The sequence below is a fragment of the Scyliorhinus canicula genome, chromosome 13, assembly GCF_902713615.1.
Source record: "Scyliorhinus canicula chromosome 13, sScyCan1.1, whole genome shotgun sequence".
Taxonomy (NCBI): Eukaryota; Metazoa; Chordata; class Chondrichthyes; order Carcharhiniformes; family Scyliorhinidae; genus Scyliorhinus; species Scyliorhinus canicula.
Window position 1 is genome coordinate 26,163,153 of NC_052158.1, and position 25,149 is coordinate 26,188,301.

The following is a 25,149-nucleotide window of genomic DNA, read 5'->3' on the forward strand; positions in this document are numbered from 1 at the left end:
GAACTAAGAAGGGATAATGCAGATCCAGGGTTCCGAATAGACACAGAGATCCATCAGTCCCGTACACAAGAACAAGACAAATCCAACCCAGCCAATTACCGTCCTATCAATCAACTCTCCACCATCAGCAAGGTGATGGAAGGAGTCATCATCAGTGCTATCAAGTGGTACATACTCAGCATTAAGCTGTTCACAGACCCTCAGTTTGGTTCTGCAGGATCACTCAGCCCTTGGACTCTCACAGTCTTGGATTAAATATGAACAAAAGATGTGAATGCCAGAGGTGAGGTAAGAGTTACTGCCCTTGACATCAAGGCAGCATTTCACCGAATGGCATCAAGAAGCCCGAGCTAAATTGGAGTCAACAGGAATCAGGGGGAAAACACTCCACTGGTAGGAGTCTACAGTGCACAAAGGAAGATGGTTGTGGTTGTTGGAGATCAATCATCTCAGCTCCAGGACATCACTGCATGAGTTTCTCAGAGTAGTGTCCTGGGCTCAACCATCTGAATGCTGCTTCATCAATGACCTCGCTTCCATCATAAGGACAAAAGTGGTGATGTTTGCAGATGACTGCATAATGTTCAGCACCATTCACGACTCCTCAGATAATGAAGCAGTCCATGTCCAAATGCAGCAAGACTCGGACAATATCCAGTGTTAGACTGTCAAGTGGCAAGCTCCATTTGCACCATACAAGTACCAAGAAATGACCATGTCCTACAAGTGAGGATCTAACCCTCGCCCCTGAATATTCAATGACATTTCCTTCACTGAATCCCCTATCAACAGCCAGGGGGTTACCATTGACCAGAAACTAAACTGGACTGGCCATATAAATACTGTTGCTACAAAAGCAGGTCATAAGGTAGAATCCTGCGGCGACTAACCCATCTCCTGACTCCCAAAGGCCTGTGCACCTGTAAATACAGTGCACACATCAGTAGCAACAGTGGCAGCCGTGTGTTCCATCCACAAGATCCACTTCAAAACCTCGCCAAGTTTCCTTAGACAGCACCTTCCAAACCCACGACCACTACTATCTAAAAGGTCAAGAGCACCAGATACCCGGGCACCCCACCACCTGGAGGTTCCCCTCCACACTCACACCCTGACTTGGAAGTATTTCATCGTTGCTTCACTGTCATTGGGGGAAAATCCTGGAACTCCCTCCTGAACAGCACTGTGGGTACACCTACACCACAGCAGAGGTTCAAGAAGGCAACTCACCACCAGCTACTGAAGGGCAACTAGGGGTGGGCAATAAATCTTGGCCTAAACAGTGACGCCCACATCCCGTAAATAAATTTTTAAAAAGACATACTGAGGAGGTTCAGAATACGGGATCGTCCATTTGGACTTGATAATAGGTTTGTCATTCAACGGGGTTGTGAATCTTTGGAATCTCGATCCCAGGGAGCTGTAGGAACTCTGAGAATTTTCAGGTCCACCGATGTTGGGACACTAAGGAAGCTCGGGGATGTGGAGCTGGCAGGAAAAGGTGGTATTGAGGGAGATCAACTGCGAATGTGCTGAGCGGCGGATCTGGCTTCAGTATTCAAAGTACCCACTGCAGACACATTCCGTGCGTTCTTAATAACGTATCATCTCTCTTTACCCCCTTTTTTTATAATCAGTCCTTTCGTGGAAAACGCTCGCGTTCGCCAACACAAAAGAAGGCCGTGCGGAACGATGTCGCCAACACTTGCCAATCTGCAGGTTCTAATGGAAAGGCTCCAAGCCCAGGGTGCACTGCGGAAGTGAAAGTGCTCTATCGGCCAACGCGTCGCCTGCGCATCCCCACCCCTCACCTCTAGCGCCGTGACCCGGAAGTGCTGGCGGGCGGTGGCCATGGCCGTTTTCCATTCTGCCGCGCTCGTCAGCTTGTCTCTGGCCAACTTTGTTTTCGTCTCATGGAGCGCGGCCGAGTTCGTGGCGTTTGTTTCCCTTCGGCAGATTTACCGGGAGAGCGGGAGACCGGGACCGGCAGGTGAGCCAGGGCGAGGGCCGACGGGAGGTGGGACAGAGAACCCGGTCCGGGCAGAACCAGACCTCCAGCACTACAGGGGGAGACACTGAACAGATACCAGACTCACACCCGCCAGCACTACAGGGGGAGACACTGAACAGATACAAGACTCACACCCTCCTGCACTGCAGGGGGAGACACTGAGCAGATACCAGACTCACCCTCCAACACTGCAGGGAGAGACACTGAGCAGATACCAGACTCTCACCCTCCAGCACTGCAGGGGGAGACATTGAGCACATACCAGACTCACCCTCCAGCACTACAGGGGTAGACACTGAGCAGATACCAGACTCTCACCCTCCTGCATTACAGGGGGAGACACTGAGCAGATATCAGACTCTCACCCTCCAGCACTGCAGGGGGAGACACAGCAGATACCAGACTCTCACCCTCCTGCACTGCAGGGGGAGACACTGAGCAGATACCAGACTCTCACCCTCCTGCACTACAGGGTAGACACTGAGCAGATACCAGACTCTCACCCTCCTGCACTACAGGGGGAGACACTGAGCAGATATCAGACTCTCACCCTCCAGCACTGCAGGGGGAGACACAGCAGGTACCAGACTCTCACCCTCCTGCACTGCAGGGGGAGACACTGAGCAGATACCAGACTCTCACCCTCCTGCACTGCAGGAGGAGACACTGAGCAGATACCAGACTATTACCCTCCCGGGAGACACTGAGCATATACCAGAGTCTGACCCCCCAGCACTGCAGGGGGTGACACTGAGCAGATACCAGACTCTCACCCTCCTGCACCGCAGGGGGAGAAACAGCAGATACCAGACTCTTGCCATGCTGCACTGCAGGGGGAGACACTGAGCAGATACCAGACTCTCGCCATGCTGCACTGCAGGGGGAGAAACAGCAGATACCAGACTCTCACCCTCCTGCACTGCAGGGGGAGACACTGAGCAGATACCAGACTCTCGCCATGCTGCACTGCAGGGGGAGACACTGCGCAGATACCAGACTCTCGCACTCCAGCACTGCAGGGGGAGACACTGAGCAGATACCAGACTCTCGCCCTCCAGCACTGCAGGAGGAGACACTGAGCAGATACCAGACTCTCACCCTCCAGCACTGCAGGGGGAGACACTGAGCAGATATCAGAATCTCACCCTCCAGCACTGCAGGGGGAGACACTGAGCAGATACCAGACTCTCGCCATGCTGCACTGCAGGGGGAGATACTGAGCAGATACCAGACTATCACCCTCCCGGGAGACACTGAGCATATACCAGACTCTCACCCTCCGGCCCTGCAGGGGGAGAAACTGAGCAGATGCCAGACACTGACCCCCCAGAACTACAGGGGGAGACACTGAGCAGATACCAGACTCACCCTCCGGCACTGCAGCGGGAGACACTGAGCAGATGCCAGACACTGACCCCCCCAGCACTACAGGGGGTGACACAGCAGTACCAGACACAGACCTTCCTGCACTGCAGGGGGAGACACTGAGCAGTACCAGACACTGGCCTTCCTGCATTGCTGGGGGAGACTGAGAAGATACCAGACTCTGACCCTCCATTTATGTAGGGGAGACATTGAGCAAATACCAGACACTTAGCAGATACTAGTCACTGACACACAACGCTGCAGAGAATGGCACTGAGCAGAGATCCACACTGACCCTCCAGTACTGCAGGGGGAGACACTGAGGAGAGACCAGACACTGGCCCTCCAGTACTCCAGGGGGTGACAGTTGGCAGGTACCAGACACTGACTCCAGGACAGCAGGGGGAGAGACAGAGCATAGACAAGTCACTGACCACTCAGTACTGCAGGGGCGGACAACGAGCAGGTACCAGACACTGACACCCAGAGCTGCAGGGGATGGCACTGAGCAGAGAAGCATACTGACCTTCCAATACTGCAGGGGGAGACACTGAGCAGACACCTGACACTGACCCTCCAGCCAACAGGGGAGACACTGAGCAGACACCAACCCTTCATTAATGCAGTGGGAGACACTGAGCAGATACTAGACACTAACCCTTCAGTACTTCAGGGGAGCCACTGAGCAGATACTCGCTACGGACCCTCCAGCACTGCAGAGTTGGACACTGAGCAATTACAAGACACTAATTCTCTCAGACCGCTGGTGGAGATATGGGGGGGGGGGGGGGTGACTGTGCAGATAACAGACAATCTTCCTCCAGGACTGCATGCTGAGGGGTGACTGTGCAGATACCAGACAGTGTTCCTCCAGGACTGCATGCTGAGGGGTGACTGTGCAGATACCAGACAGTGTTCCTCCAGGACTGCATGCTTCCAGCACTGCAGGGAGAGACAGTGAACAGATTCTGACCATCCAATGCTGCAGGGGGAGTCACTGAGTATATTCTAACCTTGCAGCACTGCAGGGGCAGACAGTGAGCAGAAACCAGACACTGACGCTCCAATACTGCCCGGGAGGCAGAGCAGATACCAGGCATTTGCCCTCCAACACTGCAGGGGAGACACTGAGCAGAAGATAGGCAACGATCCTCCAGTACTGCAGGGGGAGACACTGAGCAGATACAAAATCCTGACCCTCCAGTACTGCAGAGGAACACACTAAGCAGTTAACTCTCACCCTCAGCAGTGCAGGGGGAGACACTGAGCAGATTCTGACCCTCCAGCACTGCTGAGGGAGATAGTGAGCAGAAACCAGGCAGTGACGTACCAATAGTGCAGGGAGAGACACTGAGCATATGTAACAGCCACTGACCCTCCAACACTGCAGGAGGAGACACTGAACAGATACAAGACACTGACCGTCCAGTACTGCAGGGGGAGACACTGAACAGATGCAAGACACTGACCCTCCAGTACTGCAGGGGGAGACACTGAACAGATACAAGACACTGACCCTCCAGTACTGCAGGGGGAGACACTGAACAGATACAAGACACTGACCGTCCAGTACTGCAGGGGGAGACACTGAACAGATGCAAGACACTGACCCTCCAGTACTGCAGGGGGAGACACTGAGCAGATACAAGACGCTGACTCTCCAGCACTGCAGGGGGAGACACTGAGCATTTTCCAGAGACTGATAATTAAACACTGGAGGGGGAGACACTGATCTGATACCAGACACTGAACTTACAATACTACAGCTGCAGGCACTGGGCAGATACCAAACACTTACGATCCTGCACTACAGGAAGCATCTTTGAAAAGGTGCAAGACATAGTCTTTCCAGTAGCCTAGGGGGCAGCACCAGACAGATACAGCCCCCACATTTGGCCCTTCTACATACGAATATGTTCTGCATTCCGTCATAGTTATCAGACAATGAGCTGTAAATACTGCAAGGGGCAGCATTGGTCTAATATTGAGCCAACCCCACTGTTGCAAAGGGAACACTAGACACATTCAGAACTGTTGTTTCCAACAACAATTAGTGGTGTTTGTACCTTTAACAGAGAAGAACGACATAATGAACCTCAATCTAATCAAAACAAACAGAAAACCAGCCAAAAAACGGGTTTTAGAAGCACAACAGTATTCAGGACAAAGCAGCTTGCTTGATTGCCACCCCAACCACTCCCTCCACCACCGATGCACAGTGGCAATGCATAAAATGCAATACAGCAACTCCTCTAGACTCCTTTGACAGCACCTTCCAAACCTGTGACCTCTACCACCTAGAAAGGCAAGGACTGCAGGCGCTTGGGAACATCGCCACTTGGAAGATCCCTTCCAAGCCACCCACCATCCTGACCTGGAAATATATCAGCCGTTCCTTCACTGCTGCTGAGTCAAAATCCTGGAACTCCCTCCCTAACAGCACAGTGGATGTACTTACACCACATGGACTGCAGCGACTTAGGAAAGCAGCTCGCCACCACCTTTTAAGGGACAATTAGGGATGGACAATAAACCCTGGCCTCGACAGTGACACACTCAAGGCATAAAGAAGCGAGAGGGTGAGGTGAGGGGGGTAGTTTGATCAAAAAGTTGGGCAAGAAGACAGGTTTTAAGAATGTCTTATGGAGGAGGGGATATTAGGGCTGTTTAGGGAGGGAACTCCATATCGGTGGGTGAGGTGTGAGATGCCAAGGTTTCAAAGTGCTGTCATCTGGGATGTTGGAGAGGCATGCAGAGTAGTGCGTTCACAAACCTAGCACCGCACTGCGTGCCGGCAATCTGCATGGCAGCACAGAGCAGGTCCATACCAAGCACTGACCGTAGGGCAGGGGTGGCGGAAGGGAGGGGTGGAATGGGAGCAATCGGTTTATTATCACTTCAGCACAATCAAACCCCTGCCCATATCGTTCAAATAAATCTAAAAAGTAAACCTTATAAATGGTGAATGAACACAGGAAGCGAAAAAATAAATGGCAAAGCCAGAGTTTAACTGAGATCTTAGTTTAATTTCATAGTTTGGTGGGGAGGGTGAAAGCGGATTTGCTGAGGTGAGACAATCTCCCTCTGTCGTTGGTGGGCCGGGCAGACAATTAAGATGAACGTTTTGCCGCAATTCCTGTTTTTGTTTCAATGTCTGCCGGTCTTTTTGCCGAAGGCATTTTTCAGGGGGGTGGACAAGTTGATCTCGTTTATTTGGGGGAGAAGGTGGACTTGCGGTAGGTGAAAGTAGGACAAGAGGGCATAGCCTCAAGATTAGGGGGAGCAGATTTAGGACTGAATCAAGGAGGAACTTCTTCACCCAGAGGGTGGTTAAAGTATGGAATTCCTTACCGAAAGGAGTAGTAGACGCTACTTCATTGAATATATTTAAAGATAGGGTAGATGTTTTTTTGAAACATAAAGGAATTACGGGATATGGCGAGAATGCGGGTAAGTGGTTCTGAGACCACGAAAAGATCAGCCATGATCTTATAGAATGGCGGAGAAGGCTCGAAGGGCCGGACGGTCTACTTCTGCTCCTAGTTCTTATGTTCTTATTAGGAGGGTGATACTGCAGAAGGGACGGTTAAGCCTCCCAAATGAGTTGTACTATTATTGGGATGCAAATGCAGAGAAGGCGTGGGGCTGGAGCAGGGAGAGGGGGGGGGGGGGGGGGGGGGGTCTGTGGGTGAGGATGGATAGTTCAGCCCCGCTACCGATAGCCCAGGGAAGTATTTGGTGAGTCCAGTTGTGGTGGCCACGTTGAAGATTTGGAGGCAGTTTAGACAGCACTTTAGGCTGGGGGCCGGGTCAGGGGAGAATCATGGGTTTGTGCCAGAGAGGATGGATGCGAGGTTTCGGGGATGGGAAGAGAGGGGGATTAAGGAAATGAAAGATCTCTTCCTGGGAGGGTGATTTGCCAGTTTGGAGAAGTTTGGGCTGGCACGGAGGATGGATTTTGGGTTTATGCAGGGGCGGGACTTTGCGAGAAATTTCTTTTTGACCTTCCCAATAGTGCCGGCCTCCTCATTGTTGGAGGCTGTGCCGTCAGCGAGGGTCTTGGAGGGGGGGGGGTCGTCTTGGTGATTTACCGGAGGATTTTGAAGGAGGATGTGATGTCCATGAAGGGTGTTAATGCGAAGTGGGAGAAAGCTGGAGGTAGCGCGAGGAGGGATTGTGGTGTAAGGTGCTGCAGAGGTTGAACGCTTCGGCTTTGTGTGCGAGGTTGGGGCTGATACAGCTGTAAGTAGTACATCGGGTGCACCTTACAAAGTGTAGCTTGAGCCAGCTGTTCGAGGGGGTGGGGGATGTCTGTGAGCGATGTGGGAGGGGTCCTGCGAACCATGTTCAGGTTTTTGCTGCTGGCCGAAGCTGGAAAGGTTTTGGAGGATGGTGTTCAGCACCATCTCGGGGTCTTACATGTGGAGGTGAAACCGGGACCCCGAGCAGCCATATTCGGGGTGTGGGACTGGCCAGCGCTGCAGACGGGGGCAGATGTTTTAGCTTTCCCCTCGCTGATCCCTCGGAGGCCGGTCTTATTGGGGTGGAGGTCAGTCTCTCCACCCTGCACCTCGGCGTGGGGTTGTTTTGTATTGTAACATAATTGAAAATTTGCTGAATAAAAAGAATTCCTAAAAAAAGAACTGAGATCTTGGCCAGAATTCTCCAGTCTTTGGCATTCTGTTTTTCCCGTCAGTTCACCCCCACCCGCAGGTTTCCCGGTGGTGTCAGGGGGCTTCAATGGCAAATCCCATTGATAAGTGGTGGTGGGAAGAGAGAATCCCGCCACCAGGGAATGGTGTGCCGCCGAGGAACACGTGGCTGGGGGCCTGGACAATCGAGCCCCATATAACCATTTGGAAAGATGGATCCGTCTGGAGTTCATTTCCCCTGGCAAGTGAAAGCTGAGGGGTGATCTGCTGGTAGTTTTTGAATGTATGAAAGGGTTCTGCCGGGGCAGGTATAGAGGAGATGTTTCCTAAAGGCCAGAAATACCCGGGGGACAGTAATAAATCCAAGAATGATTTCAGCAGAAACGACTTCACCCAGAGGGTGGAGAGAGTGTGAAACTTGCTGCCACACACAGGAGCGTCACAATAGTACAGCAAGAGGCCATTCAGCCAGTCGGGTCCATGCCGGCTGTCTGTTGTTCAGCAGTCCAGTCAGTCAGCTTTCCCTGATCTCTCCCTGTAACTTTCAGGTGCCCCTCCAATTTCCTTTCAGGGTCCTCTATCGATTTAGCTTCCACCAACCTTGTTGGCAGCCATGACCACTCGCTGCATTGAACAATTCTTCCTCCCACCCACCTCCCTCCCCAACCACCCGCTCTCCATCCCCATCCCGGCCCAAAATATTAAATTTGTGTCCCAATACACTTTGTACCATTGGCTAATGGGACAATGGTGTATTCATGCATTTGAGGAGGGAAGCTGAAAATACGAGGGGGAAAGGAATGAAAAGATGTACTGATGGAGTGAGGGGGAACCCATTTGGGGCAAATGGCCTGCTGAGCTGTAATTTTCTGCATGATTCAATGTAAACATATGGGACTGAGCAAGGAACCCGGCATGCCTGAAAGAGGCACAGCACTGGGGTCTGACACTGGATTTGTGGGGATTCTAGCTGTGCCATTGGCTTATTTTCAGAAGGCTGTGTCGCACATGACTGAAGATAAAATGTGCAGACCTATGGCGGGGGGGGAAGCAGGGGGAGTGAGACTAACCGTTAGCTCTTTCAAAGAGCCGACACAAGCACAGTGGGCCGAATGGTCTCCCTCTGCACTGGAGGACTTTAGGAACTTCACCGATTAATACGTGCAATGTTTTGTTTCCTTCAGCGTTTCAGGTGCATTCCCAAACACACATTACTGACAGCAAACATTTAAAATGAAACCTACTTCCTGGTGCTAACCATGGTTTGAAGGAAAGCTGCAGGCCTTGTGGGGAAATGCAATGCTGTTCCTTTTGGAAGAGAGAACCAAGGAACAGAGTATTATATAAATGGAGAAAAACTGCAGAAAGCGGCAACACATAGGGACTTGGGGGTGCTTGTGCATGTAACACAGAAAGCTAGCAGACAGATGCAGCCGGGAATCAGGAAGGCTAATGAGTGTTGGCCCTTATTTCAAGGGGGGTTGGAGTATAAGAGTCAGGAAGTCTTGCTGCAGCTGTACAAGGTACTGGCGAGACCACATCTGGAGCACTGTGAGCAATTTTGGTTCCCTTATTTAAGGAAAGATATTATTTCATTGGAGGCAGCTCAGAGAAGGTTCACTGGGATGATCCCCGGCAGCCATAATTTCTTTCCAGGCCCCCAATGGGATCGAAATAATCTGTGTGATGCCAAATCCAGCAAACTTCACCTCGTCTCACAAGAATGTGCACGATTTCAAAACACTTAATTTGTAATTAATCTTTGGGCTGTCACCAACTCTGCGGCAAAGCGATATTCATTGCTTATCTTTGGTTGGCCTCAGGCGTCGAGCTTCAGTCGAATTTAGTGGGGAAATTGAATCCTGTGCAGTTCAAGCCAAGTGGGCAGCATCCCTTCCCTCGAGGCATTGGTCAACCAAACGGGATTTTATGACAATCGAGTCGCCTCACAAATCCATTTTTAACCCTCTCCAGTCAGGTTTCCAACACAGCTCAGATACCCAAACAGTCCCAATCAGAAGCACAAATTACATCCCCGTCGGCCATGACTGTGATGTCTTGTCCTTCCTCAGCCCCTAAGCCTGTCTCTGCAGCCTTTGACAGTGTTCACCACACCAGCCTTCTCCAACTCATTTGTTGTACAGCTGCATCATGGGGCAGCACGGTAGCATTGTGGATAGCACAATTGCTTCACAGCTCCAGGGTCCCAGGTTCGATTCCCTGCTGGGTCACTGTCTGTGCGGAGTCTGCACATCCTCCCCGTGTGTGCGTGGGTTTCCTCCGGGTGCTCCGGTTTCCTCCCACAGTCCAAAGATGTGCAGGTTAGGTGGATTGGCCATGATAAATTGCCCTTAGTGTCCAAAACTGCCCTTAGTGTTGGGTGGGGTTACTGGGTTAGGGGGATAGGGTGGAGTTGTTAACCTTGGGTAGGGTGCTCTTTCCAGGAGCCGGTGCAGACTCGATGGGCCGAATGGCGTCCTTCTGCACTTTAAATTCTATGATCATGCTTCCACCCTCATCTACATATTAAATGTTGCGGTTCAGTTGTAACCCAGGGAGCCACCCTCTTCCTACTCCCACAGCATTACTGCTGGAGTCCCTCAAGGGTGTGCTCTTGGGTACCCCCCCCCCCCCCCCAGTTCTCAGCCACATCTTCCCAAACAAGCCAACTTCCACATGTATGCTGTCAACATTCCATTCCAATACCCTTCCTGTACCCAGTGTAGATTATTACTCCCAGGTGGTATAGAGTGTAGATTATTACTCCCAGGTGGTACAGTGTAGATTATTACTCCCAGGTGGTACAGTGTAGATTATTACTCCCAGGTGGTATAGAGTGTAGATTATTACTCCCAGGTGGTACAGAGTGTAGATTATTACTCCCAGGTGGTACAGAGTGTAGATTATTACTCCCAGGTGGTACAGAGTGTAGATTATTACTCCCAGGTGGTACAGAGTGTAGATTATTACTTACAGGTGGTACAGACTATAGAGTGTTACTGTCAGGTGGTATAGAGTATAGATTATTACTTACAGGTGGTACAGAATGGAGATTATTACTTACAGGTGGTACAGAATGTAGATTATTACTTACAGGTGGTACAGAATGTAGATTATTACACTCGGATGGCACAGAGAGTGGACTGTTACTGTTGGGTGGTTCGGAGTGTATATTATTACAACCAGGCGGTACTGAGTGTCGATAATTACTCCCAGATGGTACAGAATGTGGACTTTTATTGTCAGGTGATACAGAGTGAAGATTATCTCCCTGTGCTGCGGTTTACTGCAGTCTTTCTCCATTTAAATAATATTCAGCTTCTTTATTCTTCCTACCAAAGTGCATAACTTCACAGTTTCCTACAATATTTTCCATCTACTAAGTTTTTTGTCTGTTCACCGAACTTGTCTATGTCTCTTTGTGGATTCTTTAATCATCCTCTCCATTTTACTTCCCACCTATTTTTGTGCCATCTGCAAACTTGGCACTGGTACCTTGGGCAGCACGATAGCACAAGTGGATAGCACTGTGACTTCACAGCGCCAGGGTCCCAAGTTCAATTGCCCGCTGGGTCCACTGTCTGTGCAATGTCTGCACGTTCTCCCCGTGTCTGCGTGGGTTTCCTCCGGGTGCTCCGGTTTTCTCCCACCGGCCAAAGACGTGCAGGTTAAGTGGATTGGCCATGATAAATTGCCCTTAGTGTCCAAAAAGGTTAGGTGGGGTTATTCGGTTACGGGCATAGGGTGGAAATGAGGGTTTAAGTGGGCCGGTGCAGACTCGATGGGCCGAATGGCCTCCTTCTGCACTGTATGTTCTATGTCTATATTGGTACATTCACGTCTCTTATTGAAGTCAGGAATATTGTATATTGTACATTATTGTGGTTCCAGCACTGATAACCTGGGGCACTCCACAGGTTGCTATCCTGAAAATGCCCTTCTTATTCCAATTCCGTGTCTTCTATCAGTTAGCCAATCCTGTATCCATGCTAATTTACTACTCCCAACACCATAGGCTCTTTTCTTATTAATCAGCCTTTTGTGTGGTACTTTATCAAATGCTTTTTGAAAATCCAAGTATAATACATCTACTTAATCCCCTTCATCTTTCCAACTCGTTATCACCTCAAAGAATTCTATGAAATCTTGTCAGGCATGGTTTCCCCTTCATGAAGCCATGCTGACTCTGCTTGATTATATTACGTATTTCAAAATGCTCTGCTATCAGATCCTTTATAATGAACGCTAACATTTTCCCAATGAAAGATGTTCGGCTGACTGACCTATAGTTAGCAGTTTTTTGGCTCCCTCCTTTTTTGAATGAGGGTGATACAATGGCAATTTTACAATCCTATGGGACTTTTCCAGATTTTAAAGGTTCTTGGAAGATTACTGCCAGTGCATCCACCATCTCTGTAGCTACTGCAGCTTTAATAACCTGGGATGCAACCCAACAGGTCTAGGAAACTTATCAGCTTTTAGCTCCATTAATTTCCCTAATGTTTTCCCAGGTTATTGTAATTATTTCCTCCCCCACTTTTGCCCCTTGATTGTTCAACATTTTTGGGATCTTTCACCATGAACACGGATGCAAAGTATTTGTTTAACTCCTCTGCCTTTTTGTGGTTCGCATTATTATTTCCAGTCTCATTCTCTATGTGACACATAGTGTGGATTATTACTCCCACTTGGTACAGAGAGCAGGCCATTATTGTGTGGTGGTACAGAGTGTAAGCTATTACGTTTTGAGAATTCATTCCTGGGATGTGGGCGCACTAGCATGGCCAGCATTTATTACACATCCAAAATTGCCCTTGAGAATGTGGTGATGAGCCACCTCCTTAAACCAATGCAGTCCATATGGTGCTGGTAAAACCTCAGTGCTGTTAGGGAGGGAGTTCGATCCCGGCCCCGGGTCACTGTCCGTGTGGAGTTTGCACATTCTCTCCGTGTCTTCGTGGGTCTCACCCCCACAACCCAAAAAGATGTGCAGGTAGGTGAATTGGCCACGCTAAATTGCACCTTAATTGGAAAAAAAAGAGAATTTATATTTTAAAACTTTTGGTACAGGGTTGATATAACCAGGTGGCTTGCTCAGCAACCTGGAATGTCACTTGCCAACCGCATTTCCATGGATCTGGATTCACATACAGGACAGACTGGGTAGGGACAGCAGATTCCCTTTCCTGCAGCACATTATTCAACCAGATATCGTGGGTTTGCCTCTAAGTTGTTCGCCGGACAGGCAGCATGTTGGCGCAGTGAGTAGCACTGCTGCCTCACGGTGCCAAGGTCTCAGGTTTGATCTCGGCTCTGGGTCACTGTCCGTGTGGAGTTTGCACATTCTCCCCGTGTTTGCGTGGGTTTCACCTCACAGCACAAAGATGTGCAGGGTAGGTGGATTGGCCACGCTAAATTGCCCCTTCATTGGAAAAAATGAGCTGGGTACTCAAAAAAAAATTTTTTAAGTTGTTCGCCGTACTATTGGTGTAATCGTACGTCTATTTTCAAAATTGTCTCCTGGTGTCAAGGGTGACTTTCTGCTTGCCTGACGGTGCTCACTTTTATAATAGGTGTTCAGGTGCACACAGAATGGCAGTCAGCTTTCAGAGACAAGCAGGTACAACAGGCTCTCCTCTCCAACTTAGCACTACTCGCCTTCTTCATTCTGCAACATAGCGTCATGGCTACGGAGACAGTGAGGAGATGGACACAAGCCTGCTTCGGGGTTCTCCAACGATCTGTCTATGTGTTCTTCACAGCCGCCTTTCTCCAGGTAGGATAAGAAAGACAGAAGTCAATCAACGTGGTAACAGGAATCCGAACTTCTAATGCTAATTATAAGGCAAGGGCAGCAGGGTGGCACAGTGGTTAGCACTGTGACACTGAGGACCCGGCTTCAATCCCAGCCCTGGGTCACTGTCTGTGTGGAGTTCGCATATTAGAACATAGAACAGTACAGCACAGAACAGGCCCTTCGGCCCTCAATGTTGTGCCGAGCCATGATCACCCTACTCAAACCCACGTATCCACCCTATACCCGTAACCCAACAACCCCCCCTTAACCTTACTTTTATTAGGACACTACGGGCAATTTAGCATGGCCAATCCACCTAACCCGCACATCTTTGGACTGTGGGAGGAAACCGGAGCACCCGGAGGAAACCCACGCACACAGGGGGAAGACGTGCAGACTCCACACAGACGGTGACCCAGCCGGGAATCGAACCTGGGACCCTGGAGCTGTGAAGCATTTATGCTAACCACCATGCTACCCTGCTGCCCCAATTCTCCCCGTGTCTGTGGGTTTCACCCCCATAACCCAAAGATGTGCAGGGTAGATGGATTGGCCACGCTAAATTGCCCCTTAATTGGAAAAACAAATTGGGTACTCTTTTTTTTTTAAATGTTAAACTAATTATAAGCTATGCACAAGGCTCAGTATTGCAGAGTCTTCACACAGGAATATCACACGGTCCCATATCAAAGTGTTAGACACTGGAGTATTGCACTGTTCCACATTAAAATGTTGGACACAGGAATATCACACTGTCCCACATCAGAGTGTTAGACACAGGAATATCACACTGTCCCATACCAGAGGTAGCAATTGGACAGCACGGTAGCACAGTGGATAGCACTGTGGCTTTACAGCACCAGGGTCCCAGGTTCGATTCCCTGCTGGGTCACTGTCTGTGCGGAGTCTGCACGTTCTCCGTGTCTGCAGGGTTTCCGCTGGGTGCTCCGGTTTCCTTCCACGGTCCAAAGACGTGCAGGTTAGGTGGATTGGCCATGCTAAATTGACCTCAGTGTCCAAAAAGGTTAGGCGGGGTTATTGGGTTATGGGGAGGGCGGAAGTGAGGGCTTAAGTGGGTCTGTGCAGACTCGATGGGATGAATGGCCTCCTTCTGCACTCTATGTTCTATGTTTTGTGTTGTTCAGTGTTAGACACTGGAATATCACACTGTCCCATGCTATCATAGAATTTACAGTGCAGAAGGAGGCCATTCAGCCCATCGAGTCTGCACCGGCTCTTGGAAAGAGCACCCTACCCAAGGTCAACAACTCCACCCTATCCCCATAACCCAGTAACCCCACCCAACACTAAGGGCAATTTTGGACACTAAGGGCAATTTATCATGGCCAATCCACCTAACCTGCACATCTTTGGACTGTGGGAGGAAACCGGAGCACCCGGAGGAAACCCACGCACACACGGGGAGGATGTGCAGACTCCGCACAGACAGTGACCCAAGCCGGAATCGAACTTGGGACCCTGGAGCTGTGAAGCGATTGTGCTATCCACAATGCTACCGTGCTGCCATGTTAGAGTGTGATACTGTACAGACACTCAATTGTCTCAATTCAAAATGCTATGTTGACATGAAGAATTGCTCTCTCCTATAATAGTGATCATTAAAGAGGGACTGATAGAGATAGTATGTCTCCCTATACCTCCCTCCCCTCTCTCTGTACCTCTCTTCTGCTCCCTGAATGCCTCCTCTTCTCCATGTATCCATCTCACTGTGTATGTCACTTCTCCCTGTATCTTTCTCCCTCCATGTGTTTCTCTTCCCTCTCCGTCTATATCTTTCCCATCTCCCTCTATCTCTCTCCCCTCTCTGTGTACCTCTCTACCTCTCCTCTCTCTCCACCTGTCTCTGTCCGGATCCTCTTTTTTTCCTCTCGTGTGTACTTCTCCAGTCTGAGTGATTGTCATCTTTCTCTGGTTATTAATATTGCATTCTGTCCCCCCTTCATCGCGCTTTTGTCTCCCTGCATGAATGGCTCGTTCCTCCCACAGTAGCACGACAGTTTTCTCTTTTTTTCTGTCTGTCTGTCTCTCCAGCCTTTCATCTCTTGCACCTTCAGTGGTCATCTTCTGCTTTTGTTGAAGAGACTGCCTTCTCCATCTCTCTATCAATCTCTTGTGTTACCGTTTGGCACATCTCCAGTTTAAGTGGTTCTCCTCTTTCCCCAGCTGCTAATGCACTACTGGCAACCCACCCATGCTGCCCCCTTCCTCTGGAATGTGTCCCGGGAGCCCTGGATTACCTGCTTTCCATTGGTCTGTTTCATCATTCACGTCATCGCCTGGCTGATCATCTTCAGCATTGTCCTCATCTTCGACTACGCTGAGCTCATGGGTCTCAAGCAGGTGAGTTTCAGGCTCCTTTCCAAGTGCGAGGCAATCACTTTTGTGCAGCTATAGGACCTCAATTCAGCAGAAACCTTTGTTCGGGAGAAGGTTCAAGAAATGCAATGCAGGGTAGCATGGTGGCACAGTGGGTTAGCCCTGCTGCCTCACGGTGCCGAGGTCCCTGGTTCGATCCCGGCTCTGGGTCACTGTCCATGTGGACTTTGCACATTCTCCCCGCGTTTGCGTGGATTTCGCCACCACAACCCAAAGATGTGCAGGGTAGGTGAATTGGCCACGCTAAATTGCCCCTTAATTGGAAAAAATGAATTAGGCACTCTAAAATTTAAAAAAAAGAAATGTAATGCAGGGGAGAGAGGGAGACAAACAGGCGGAGAGAAACAGGAGCAAAGTCAGACTGAGTAGGGAAAGACAATAGAAGGAAACAGAGATAGAACTAAAGGTATAGAACAAAATTGGAAGCCAGAGGAAACGACGGCTAGCAGCAAATAGGACCGTGGTACAAAAAACTATCTGTAAAAATGTTAGAAAGGCAAGTCTAAAGACACAAAATGGGACAGCACGGTGGTGCAGTGGCTAGCACTACAGCCTCACGGCGCCGAGGTTCCAGGTTCGAATCCTGACTCTGGGTCACCATCCGTGTGGAGTTTGCACATTCTCCCCACGTTTGCGTGGGTTTCGCCACCACAACCCAAGGATGAGCAGGGTCGGCAGATTGGCCACGCTAAATTGCCCCTTAATTGGAAAAATGAATTGGGTAGTCTAAATTTTTTTTAAATGAAGACACAAAATGCATGCAGCATTCAAATCGATAAATTAACAGCACAAAATGATATAAAGGGGTACGTTCTGATTGCGATTATGGAGACATAGCTGCAGGGTGACCAAGGCTGGCAACTGAATATGTAAGGGTATTTGATATTTAGGAAGGACAGGCAAAAAGAGAAAGGCGTTGTTAGTTAAGGGTGAAGTCAGTGTTAATTGTAGGTCAAAAACAACTGTGCTAAATTAAACAACAAGTGGCTGTTTAGCACAGGGCTAAATCGCTGGCTTTGAAAGCAGACCAAGGCAGGCCAGCAGCACAGTTCAATTCCCGTACCAGCCTCCCCGAACAGACGCCGGAATATGGTGACAAGGGGCTTTTCACAGTAACTTCATTTGAAGCCTACTTGTGACAATAAGCGATTTTCATTTCATTTTATTTCAAGACTATTTACAAAGAAATGAGGGTAGGGTTGGCTGGAAAAGGATTTTAGCAGATAAGACCGTTGATCAGCAAAGACAGACATTTCTGAAAATAGTTCTTGACTCACAACAAAGATATATCTCACTGAGGAAGAACGATTCTGAGGGGGATAAATCAATCATAGTTAACTAAGGAAGTTAAGCAGAGTATTAAACTGATAGTGTGTCAAAGATTAGTGGTAAGATTAGTGGGGAAGCTTTAAAAAACAACAAAAGATGACCAAAATAATAATAAAGAAGGAGAAGATAAACTAGGAAGTAATATCAAAACAGAGAGTTAAACTTGTTTAAGGACATAGAAAGGAAGAGAGAGGCCAAAGTGAACATAGGCCCCTCAGAGATTGGGGAATGAGCCTGGACAGGTGGTTGAGGTTTCAGTAGGGGAACAGTTTGGGAGTAATGACCACAATTCCATACGTTTTAGGCTACTTTTGGATAGGGATGAGGGTGCTAAGGGTTAAGGTGCTAAACTGGGGAAAGGCAAATTACGATAACATTAGACAGGAATTGAAGAATTTGGATTGGATGCGGCTGTTGGAGGATACATCAACATCGGACATGTGGGAGTCTTTCAAGCGACAGTAGAGCATAGATTTCATAGAATATACAGTGCAGAAGGAGGCCATTCAGCCCATTGAGTCTGCACCGGCTCTTGGAAAGAACACCCTACCCAAGCCCACACCTCCACCCTATCCCCATAACCCAGTAACCCTAATTTAGGACACTAAGGGCAATTTACCATGATCAATCCACCTAACCTGCGCATCTTTGGACTGTGGGAGGAAACCGGAGCACCCGGAGGAAACCCACACAGACACAGGGAGAACGTGCAGACTCCACACAGACAGTGACTCAAGCCGGGAATCAAACCTAGGACCCTGGAGCTGTGAAGCAATTGTGCAAACCACTATGCTACCATGCTGCCCAATCCTTGGCAAGCACGGTAGCACAAGGGGATAGCACTGTGGCTTCACAGCGCCAGGGTCCCAGGTTTGATTTCCCGATGGGTGACTGTCTGTGCGGAGTCTGCACGTTCTCCCCGTGTCTGTGTGGGTTTCCTCCAAGTGCTCTGGTTTCCTCCCACAGTCCAAAGACGTGCAGGTTAGGTGGATTGGCCATGATAAATTGCCCTGAGTGACCAAAAAGGTTAGATGGGGTCATTGGGTTACGGGGATCGGGTGGAAGTGAGGGCTTAAGTGGGTCGGTGCAGAATCGATGGGCCGAATGCCCTCCTTCTGCACTCTATGTTCTGTGTTCCATGTAAGTAGGATTAAGGTGAATCCCAAAACTTTAAATTCATATGTAAAAAGCAAGAGGGTGGCCAGGGAAAGGATTGGACCACTTAAGGACAGTGGGGGAAATCTGTGTTGAGCCAGAGGAAATGGGCGAGGTACTAAATGAGTACTTTGTATCAGTGTTTACCAAAGAAAAGGACTTTGTGGAAGATGATTCTTGGGTAGGGTGTGTCGATAGTCTAGGCCATTTTGACATCGAAAAGGAGGAGGTATTGGGTCTTTAAAAATATATTAAGGTAGATAAGTCTCCTGGGCCAAATGGGATTTACCCCAGAATACTGAGGGAAGCAAGGGAGAAAATTGCTGGGGCCTTGACTGACAAAGTTCTTTGTATCCTCATTGGCTACAGATGAGATCCCAAAGGACTGGAGAATAGCTAATGTGGTACCACTGTTTAAGAAAGGTAGCAGGGATAATCCAGGAAGCATCGGTAGTAGGTAAATTATTGGAGAGAATTCTCAGGGACATGATTTATACCCATTTGGAAACAAATGGACTCATTAGTGATAGACAGCATGGTTTTGTGAAGTGGGAGATCAAGCCTCACTAACTTGATCGAGTTTTTTTGAGGCGGTAACAGAGGTGGTTGACGAGGGGTGGGCATTGGATGTTGTTTACATGGACTTCAGTAAAGCCTTTGACAAAGTGCCTCATGGCAGAGTGGTACAAAAGGTGAACTCACATGGGATCACAGTTAAGGTGGTAAGATGGATATAGAACTGGCTTGGTCACAGAAGGCAAAGGGTAGCAGTAGATGGGTGTTTTTCTGAATGGAAGGTTGTGACTAGTGGTGTTCCACAGGGATCTGTGCTGGGGCCTCTGTTGTTTGTAGTATACATAAACGATTTGGAGGAAAATGTAGCTGGTCTGATTAGTATGTTCACAGATGACACCAAGGTTGGTGGAGAGGCAGATAGTGTTGAGGATTGTCAGAGGATGCAGCAGGACATAGATAGGCTGGAGACTTGGGCAGAGAAATGCAAGTTGAGTTTAATGCAGACAAATGTGAGGTAATGCATTTTGGTAGGTCTAACATCGAAGGGAAATATTCCGTAAATGGCAAAACTCTTAGGAATATAGAAAGTCAGAGAGATCTGGGCGTGCAGGTCCACAGATCTTTGAAAGTGGCAACACAAGTGGACAAGGTAGTCAAGAAAGCATACGGAATGCTTGCCTTCATTGGACGGGGCATCGAGTATAAAAACTGGCAAGTCATGCTGCAGTTGTATAGAACCTTGGTATGGGCACACTTGGAATATTGCGCACAATTCTGGTCGCCACCCTACCAGAAGGATGTGGAGGCTTTGGAGGGGGTGCAGTGGAAGTTGACCAGGATATTGCCTGGTCTGGAGGGTGTTAGCTATGCGAAGAGGCTGAATAGATTCGGACTGTTTTCATTAGAACGACGGAGGTTGATGGGTGACCTGATAGAGGTTTATAATATTATGAGGTGCATGGATAGAGTGGATGGGCAGGCGTTCTTTCACAGGGTGGAGGGATCAGTCACCAGGGGGCACAGGGTTAAGGTCCGTGGGGCAAAGTTTAGAGGAGAAGTGCAAGGCAGGTGTTTTACACCGAGGGTGGTGAGTGCCTGGAACGCATTGCCAAGGGAGGTTGTGGAAGCAGATACATTAATTGCGTTCAAAAGGCATCTTGACAAACATGTGGATAGGATGGGAATAGAGGGATACGGCACAAGGCAGTGCTGAGGGGTTTTGGCCAAGGTTGGTATCATGACCGGTAGAGGCTTGGAGGGCCGAAGGGCCTGTTCCTGTGCTGTATTGTCCTTTGTTCGAGTGAGGCCGAGGAAATTATAATAGGAAACCAGGAAATGGAAGAGGAGTTAAACAAATACTTTGCATCAGTCTTCTCGGTGAAAGACACTAATAACATTCCAACGGGTGAGGGGCAGGAAACAAATATAGCAACTATCACTAGAGAAAATGTACAAGGGAAACTAATGGGGCTAAAGGCCGATGTGTCTCCTGTTTGCTCCTGGAATATTAAACAAAATACCTACAGTGATAGTGGATCCAATGGACTGACAGTAATCTTCCAAGAATCTTTCAATTCTGGAAAAGTCCCAGGAGATTGGAAAACTGCCAATGTAACACTCTTACTCTGAGAGGGACAAAAAACAGGTAACTATAGGCCAGTTAGCATAACATCTGTCATTGCGCGAAAAAAAATTTAATTTATGGGATGTGAGCGTCGCTGGTTAGGCCAGCATTTATTGCCCGACCCTAGTAACCGTTCAGAGGGTGTTGGTGAGTTAGTCCATTCTAAAGGGTATAATAGCAGAACATTTAGAAATAATATAATCAAGCAGAGTTATCAAGGGAAAATCATGTCTGACAAATGTTATTAGAATTCTTTCAGGTGGTAACGAGCAGGATAGATAAGTTAGAACTAATCAATGTAACATACTTGGATTTCCAACAAGCATTCAATAAGAGCCGCGCAAAAGGCTGCTTAATAAGATAAGAGCCCCTGGTGTTGGGGTAGTATATTAGCATGGATAGAGGGTTGGCTGTTAGTAGACAGATTGTGGAAACAGGGCTTTTTCAAGATGACAACCTATAACTAGTGAAGTGCCCCAGGGATTTGTTCTGGAACCACAATTATGTACAATATACAATATTAATGACCAGGGCGTGAGAAGTGAATGTACTATTGTCAAGTTTGCGGATGACACAAAATAGTTGGGAAGATAATCGATGAGGATAACAGAAAGTGTCTCGAGAGCGATATGAACAGGTTAGAGGGGCAAGCAATTGACAAATGCAATATATTCTAAGAAAATGTGAGTGCCAGAGTGGATTCAGTGTCCGAGACTCGGTCAGAGTGGATTCAGTAAGTCTGCAATCAGCTCAGCCATGATCATATTGTCCAGCAGAGCAGGCTCAATGGACAGAATGGCCGTCTCATTTTCACATTTATTAATCTCATTCTAATGATGGTGGAATCATAGAACTTTACAGCAAGGCGGAAGCGACTGGGCACATCTCACCCATGCCTATTCTCAAAGAGCTATATCCATTTAGTATCAAACCCCTCCCCTTTCACCCAGAATTTTATACCTCGTCAATCATTTATCCGTTTTCCTGTAAATACCTATAAGGCGGTTTGCTTCGACTGCCTTCTCTGGTTGAGTTGTGGGTCCTACTGACCCTCTACATGATTAAAAATAAAAGTAACTTTAACAACCGTACTTTTGGCACTGATCAGAAATTCATGCCGTGTCATTCCAACTCACGGTCCAGTGAAAATTACATTTCCTGACCCAGTGTGTCAAAGCCGCTCATGAGGTTTGAGGTCTTCTATCGCATCTCTTCCAGTTGCTTAGTTCTAACGAAAAGCACCCTGGCTGGGCAAGTTCACGCTAAACAATTTCTCAACTGGAAAGAGCGTTATAGTTGATGGAAAGCTGAGACAAGATGGGCAGTAGAATGTCCAAAAACAGAGGGGGTGGTGGTCTAATGTTATTTCAGCCCAAAAACCAACGGGGATTATTTGTACCCTGGCCTTACACCCTGTTCTATATTCTTCTGCATTGATTTCAAAACGTTGATATTATACCGCCGTCTGACTCTGTTGATACTGAATGATTCCCTCCCTGCTGCCCCAGGTGTATTACTGCTGTCTCGCTCTTGGGGACCCCATGGTACTGAAATCACAGAAGGCCCAGCGTTTGTACTGCCACCTGCGCCACCCAGTCTTCCTGGAGTTCCTGATCATCCTGTGGGTGCTGCCCAGCCTGTCCCTCGACCGCCTGCTGTTGTCCACCACCTTCACCCTCTACATGATCTGCGGCCACAGCCTGGATCAGCAGGACTACCGCTATCTGCGTTCACAGCTCAACAAGAAGTTTGAGATCTTCTCTCGGGAAGAGAGTTCCTTCAGCCACCTCGCTGCTCGCAACGGCGTCGGAGAGCACACTGGGCACCAGGAGTAGCCACCTGAGCTGTGGCCAGCCGAGGACCTTCCAGATCGGCTGCCGCTTTACAACAGCACTGTCTCTCGTCATCGCACTGTGCCCTGGGGCACTGTAACCCTGGCTGTGGATAATTGCGTATTTTTTTAACAAGAACTTCAGATGTATTTCAAATTTGCTAAATTGGTCAGCATTGGAGACATGCACACCTTCCTTCTCTGTGGTAATCCAGGTCATGTCACATTCGGGTATCACAAAAGTCAGATGTAGGCAATGCTCCATTTATTCTGCCTCAACAGAGTGCCTTTGCTCCAACCTCAGAACAACCCCCTCACCCTCTTGCAGCCCCTACACCTCACCACTGTACATCTTTGTGCTGTGGGGGCGGAACCCATGCAAACACGGGGAGAATGTGCAAACTCCACACGGACAGTGACCCAGAGCCTGAATCGAACCTGGGACCTCAGCGCCGTGAGGCAGCAGTGCTAACCACTGTGCCACCCTGCTGCCCGTAAAGTTCCATTCCTAGTAGGCATGGCATTACAGTGTCTTAAATAAATTGCACACACAGTCCTGATGGCCAGCCAGGAGAGAGTGATTTCAGCCCTTCCGAGTGAGGCAACTTTAAATCGGGACATTCTCACAAAATGAATGTTTGGGGTGTCTCGGAGAAATCGGACACAGTCAGAGATTCCGGTGATTTAGGATAAATGTAACTGTCCTCCAATTCTGGCCGGTTAGGGGGTCTGACTTTGACCAGAGCAGTCGGTGAATGCCGTCCAGTGATGACTGTGGTGACTGCACATCAAATTGAATTTGACAAGTCCCACGTCATGGAAGGGGACAGTGTACGGAGAATTCAATTCCACTCAATGTGGTGTCAAATTGCATGTTTGAAATTCTTTGACATAATTTCTTTTTAATTTTTTATAAGAAAAATGCTGATATTTTGAAAAATAAATGATTGCTTTGAGACGGCGCCTCATCATGTCGAAGTGCCTGAAATTGCTTCAGAGTGAATTAACTACTGGAGTGCAAAGGCACTGTTGGTAAATGTATATAAAGGGGTGTACAGATTTTGTTTGCCGAGGATGCTTGAATAATGTACTGTCTAATTTCACTGAGAATTCTGTAGAATTTGGCAGTCGGAGAAACTTTACCAAGACCCCCGTTTGAGGACTAAGAAATAAAACGGAGAAGGCTTTTTTTACTTTGCAGATTAAGATTGAGCAGGTTTCAGTGGATGCGAGAAAATCACAAATGTAACATAGGAAATGGACAGGCCATTCAGTCCCCCAAACCTGTTTCAATATTCAATGTGATCATGGCTGATATGTGGCTTAACTTCCTACACCCACCTTTGCCCCGTATTCCTTTATGCCTTTGGTTAACACAAGTCTATCAATCTGTTTTATAATTAATAACTGGCCTGGCATCAATCACAATTTACAGGAGAGTTGAAAACTTCTGCCACCTTTTGTACGCACAAGTTCTGATGTTACTGACTGTCTTGGCTCTGACTTCTGTCCACGTTCCCCTAGTCCTGGACTCTTCAACACAGCGGAATAGTTACTCTGTGTCTAACTTCTCATTTCTCCTGAATATCTTGTAAGATTATCATTGGGTTCACACCGTGGGCTTCCTCCGTTTCTCATTTACTAATTACTCCCCCACTTCAGTCACACTCCCACTTGACTGCAGCCCACAGAGACACCTGAATCTTTCTGAGAGACAGTACCAATTTTTCCAGCGAAATATTCCACAGTAATTCGGATCACCCCTGGCTTTTATTCCACGTTGGGAAACCACATGTTTGGAGCATCTACTCAGTTAGCGGGGGATGAAAAGATCAGTCAGTCCATCAAGCCTGCTTCCCAATGATTGCTAAATATGGTGTTTTAACAGACCATCAAAACCAGCCACACAACCCAAAAAGATGTGCAGTGTAGGTCACGTTAAATTGCCCCATAATCGGGGGGAAAAAGAATTGGGTACTCTAATTTTTTTTTTAAATCTCTGTCCCAATCAAGAACCTCTCCAGTTCACTCCTGAACACCTCCAGTTGAAGGGCTGCAGAGTCCTCCTTTCTGGGAGGCTGTGGAGCAACCTTTGAACTTTCAAGGTTAATCTGTCTCCGGCCTCCGCGGACCCATGTGATGATGCTAATGCTTTCATGAACAGAGCCCTGTCAGAACACTGGTTTCAAAGGTAACCCAACTTCAAAAAACAATAACCGCCCGATGCTAGCTGGGCCCCAGTACCAAGCATCTCTAACCTCCCCAGCTCGGTTTTGGCGGTGTGGCGGGTGGCAAAGGAGGTCAGTAAAATATCCGTCAAAAAACCATTGCAGCCTAATCTCACCGTTGTGTGGCACCCAGTGATGGAAGCTTTCCTCCCGTCACCTTCAACTCGTCCCTTCTGTTACGGAACTAATGTTTAAGAGTGTCAACTGTAGCTCTCCTCTCCAAGTCGCAAGGTTCTCAGTTCAA

General features: G+C 48.4%; 1 protein-coding gene across 1 annotated transcript; it reads left to right on the forward strand.

Annotated features, from left to right (window-relative positions):
* Nucleotides 1-1,827: 1,827 nt before the first annotated feature.
* On the forward strand, nt 1,828-23,645 carry LOC119976200 (nurim-like). The gene is made up of 4 exons (XM_038816512.1): nt 1,828-1,990; nt 13,602-13,804; nt 16,010-16,186; nt 22,355-23,645. The coding sequence occupies exons 1-4, from the start codon at nt 1,852-1,854 to the stop codon at nt 22,679-22,681; spliced, it is 846 nt and encodes a 281-aa protein (XP_038672440.1). The 5' UTR covers nt 1,828-1,851; the 3' UTR covers nt 22,682-23,645.
* The last annotated feature ends 1,504 nt before the right edge of the window (nt 23,646-25,149 follow it).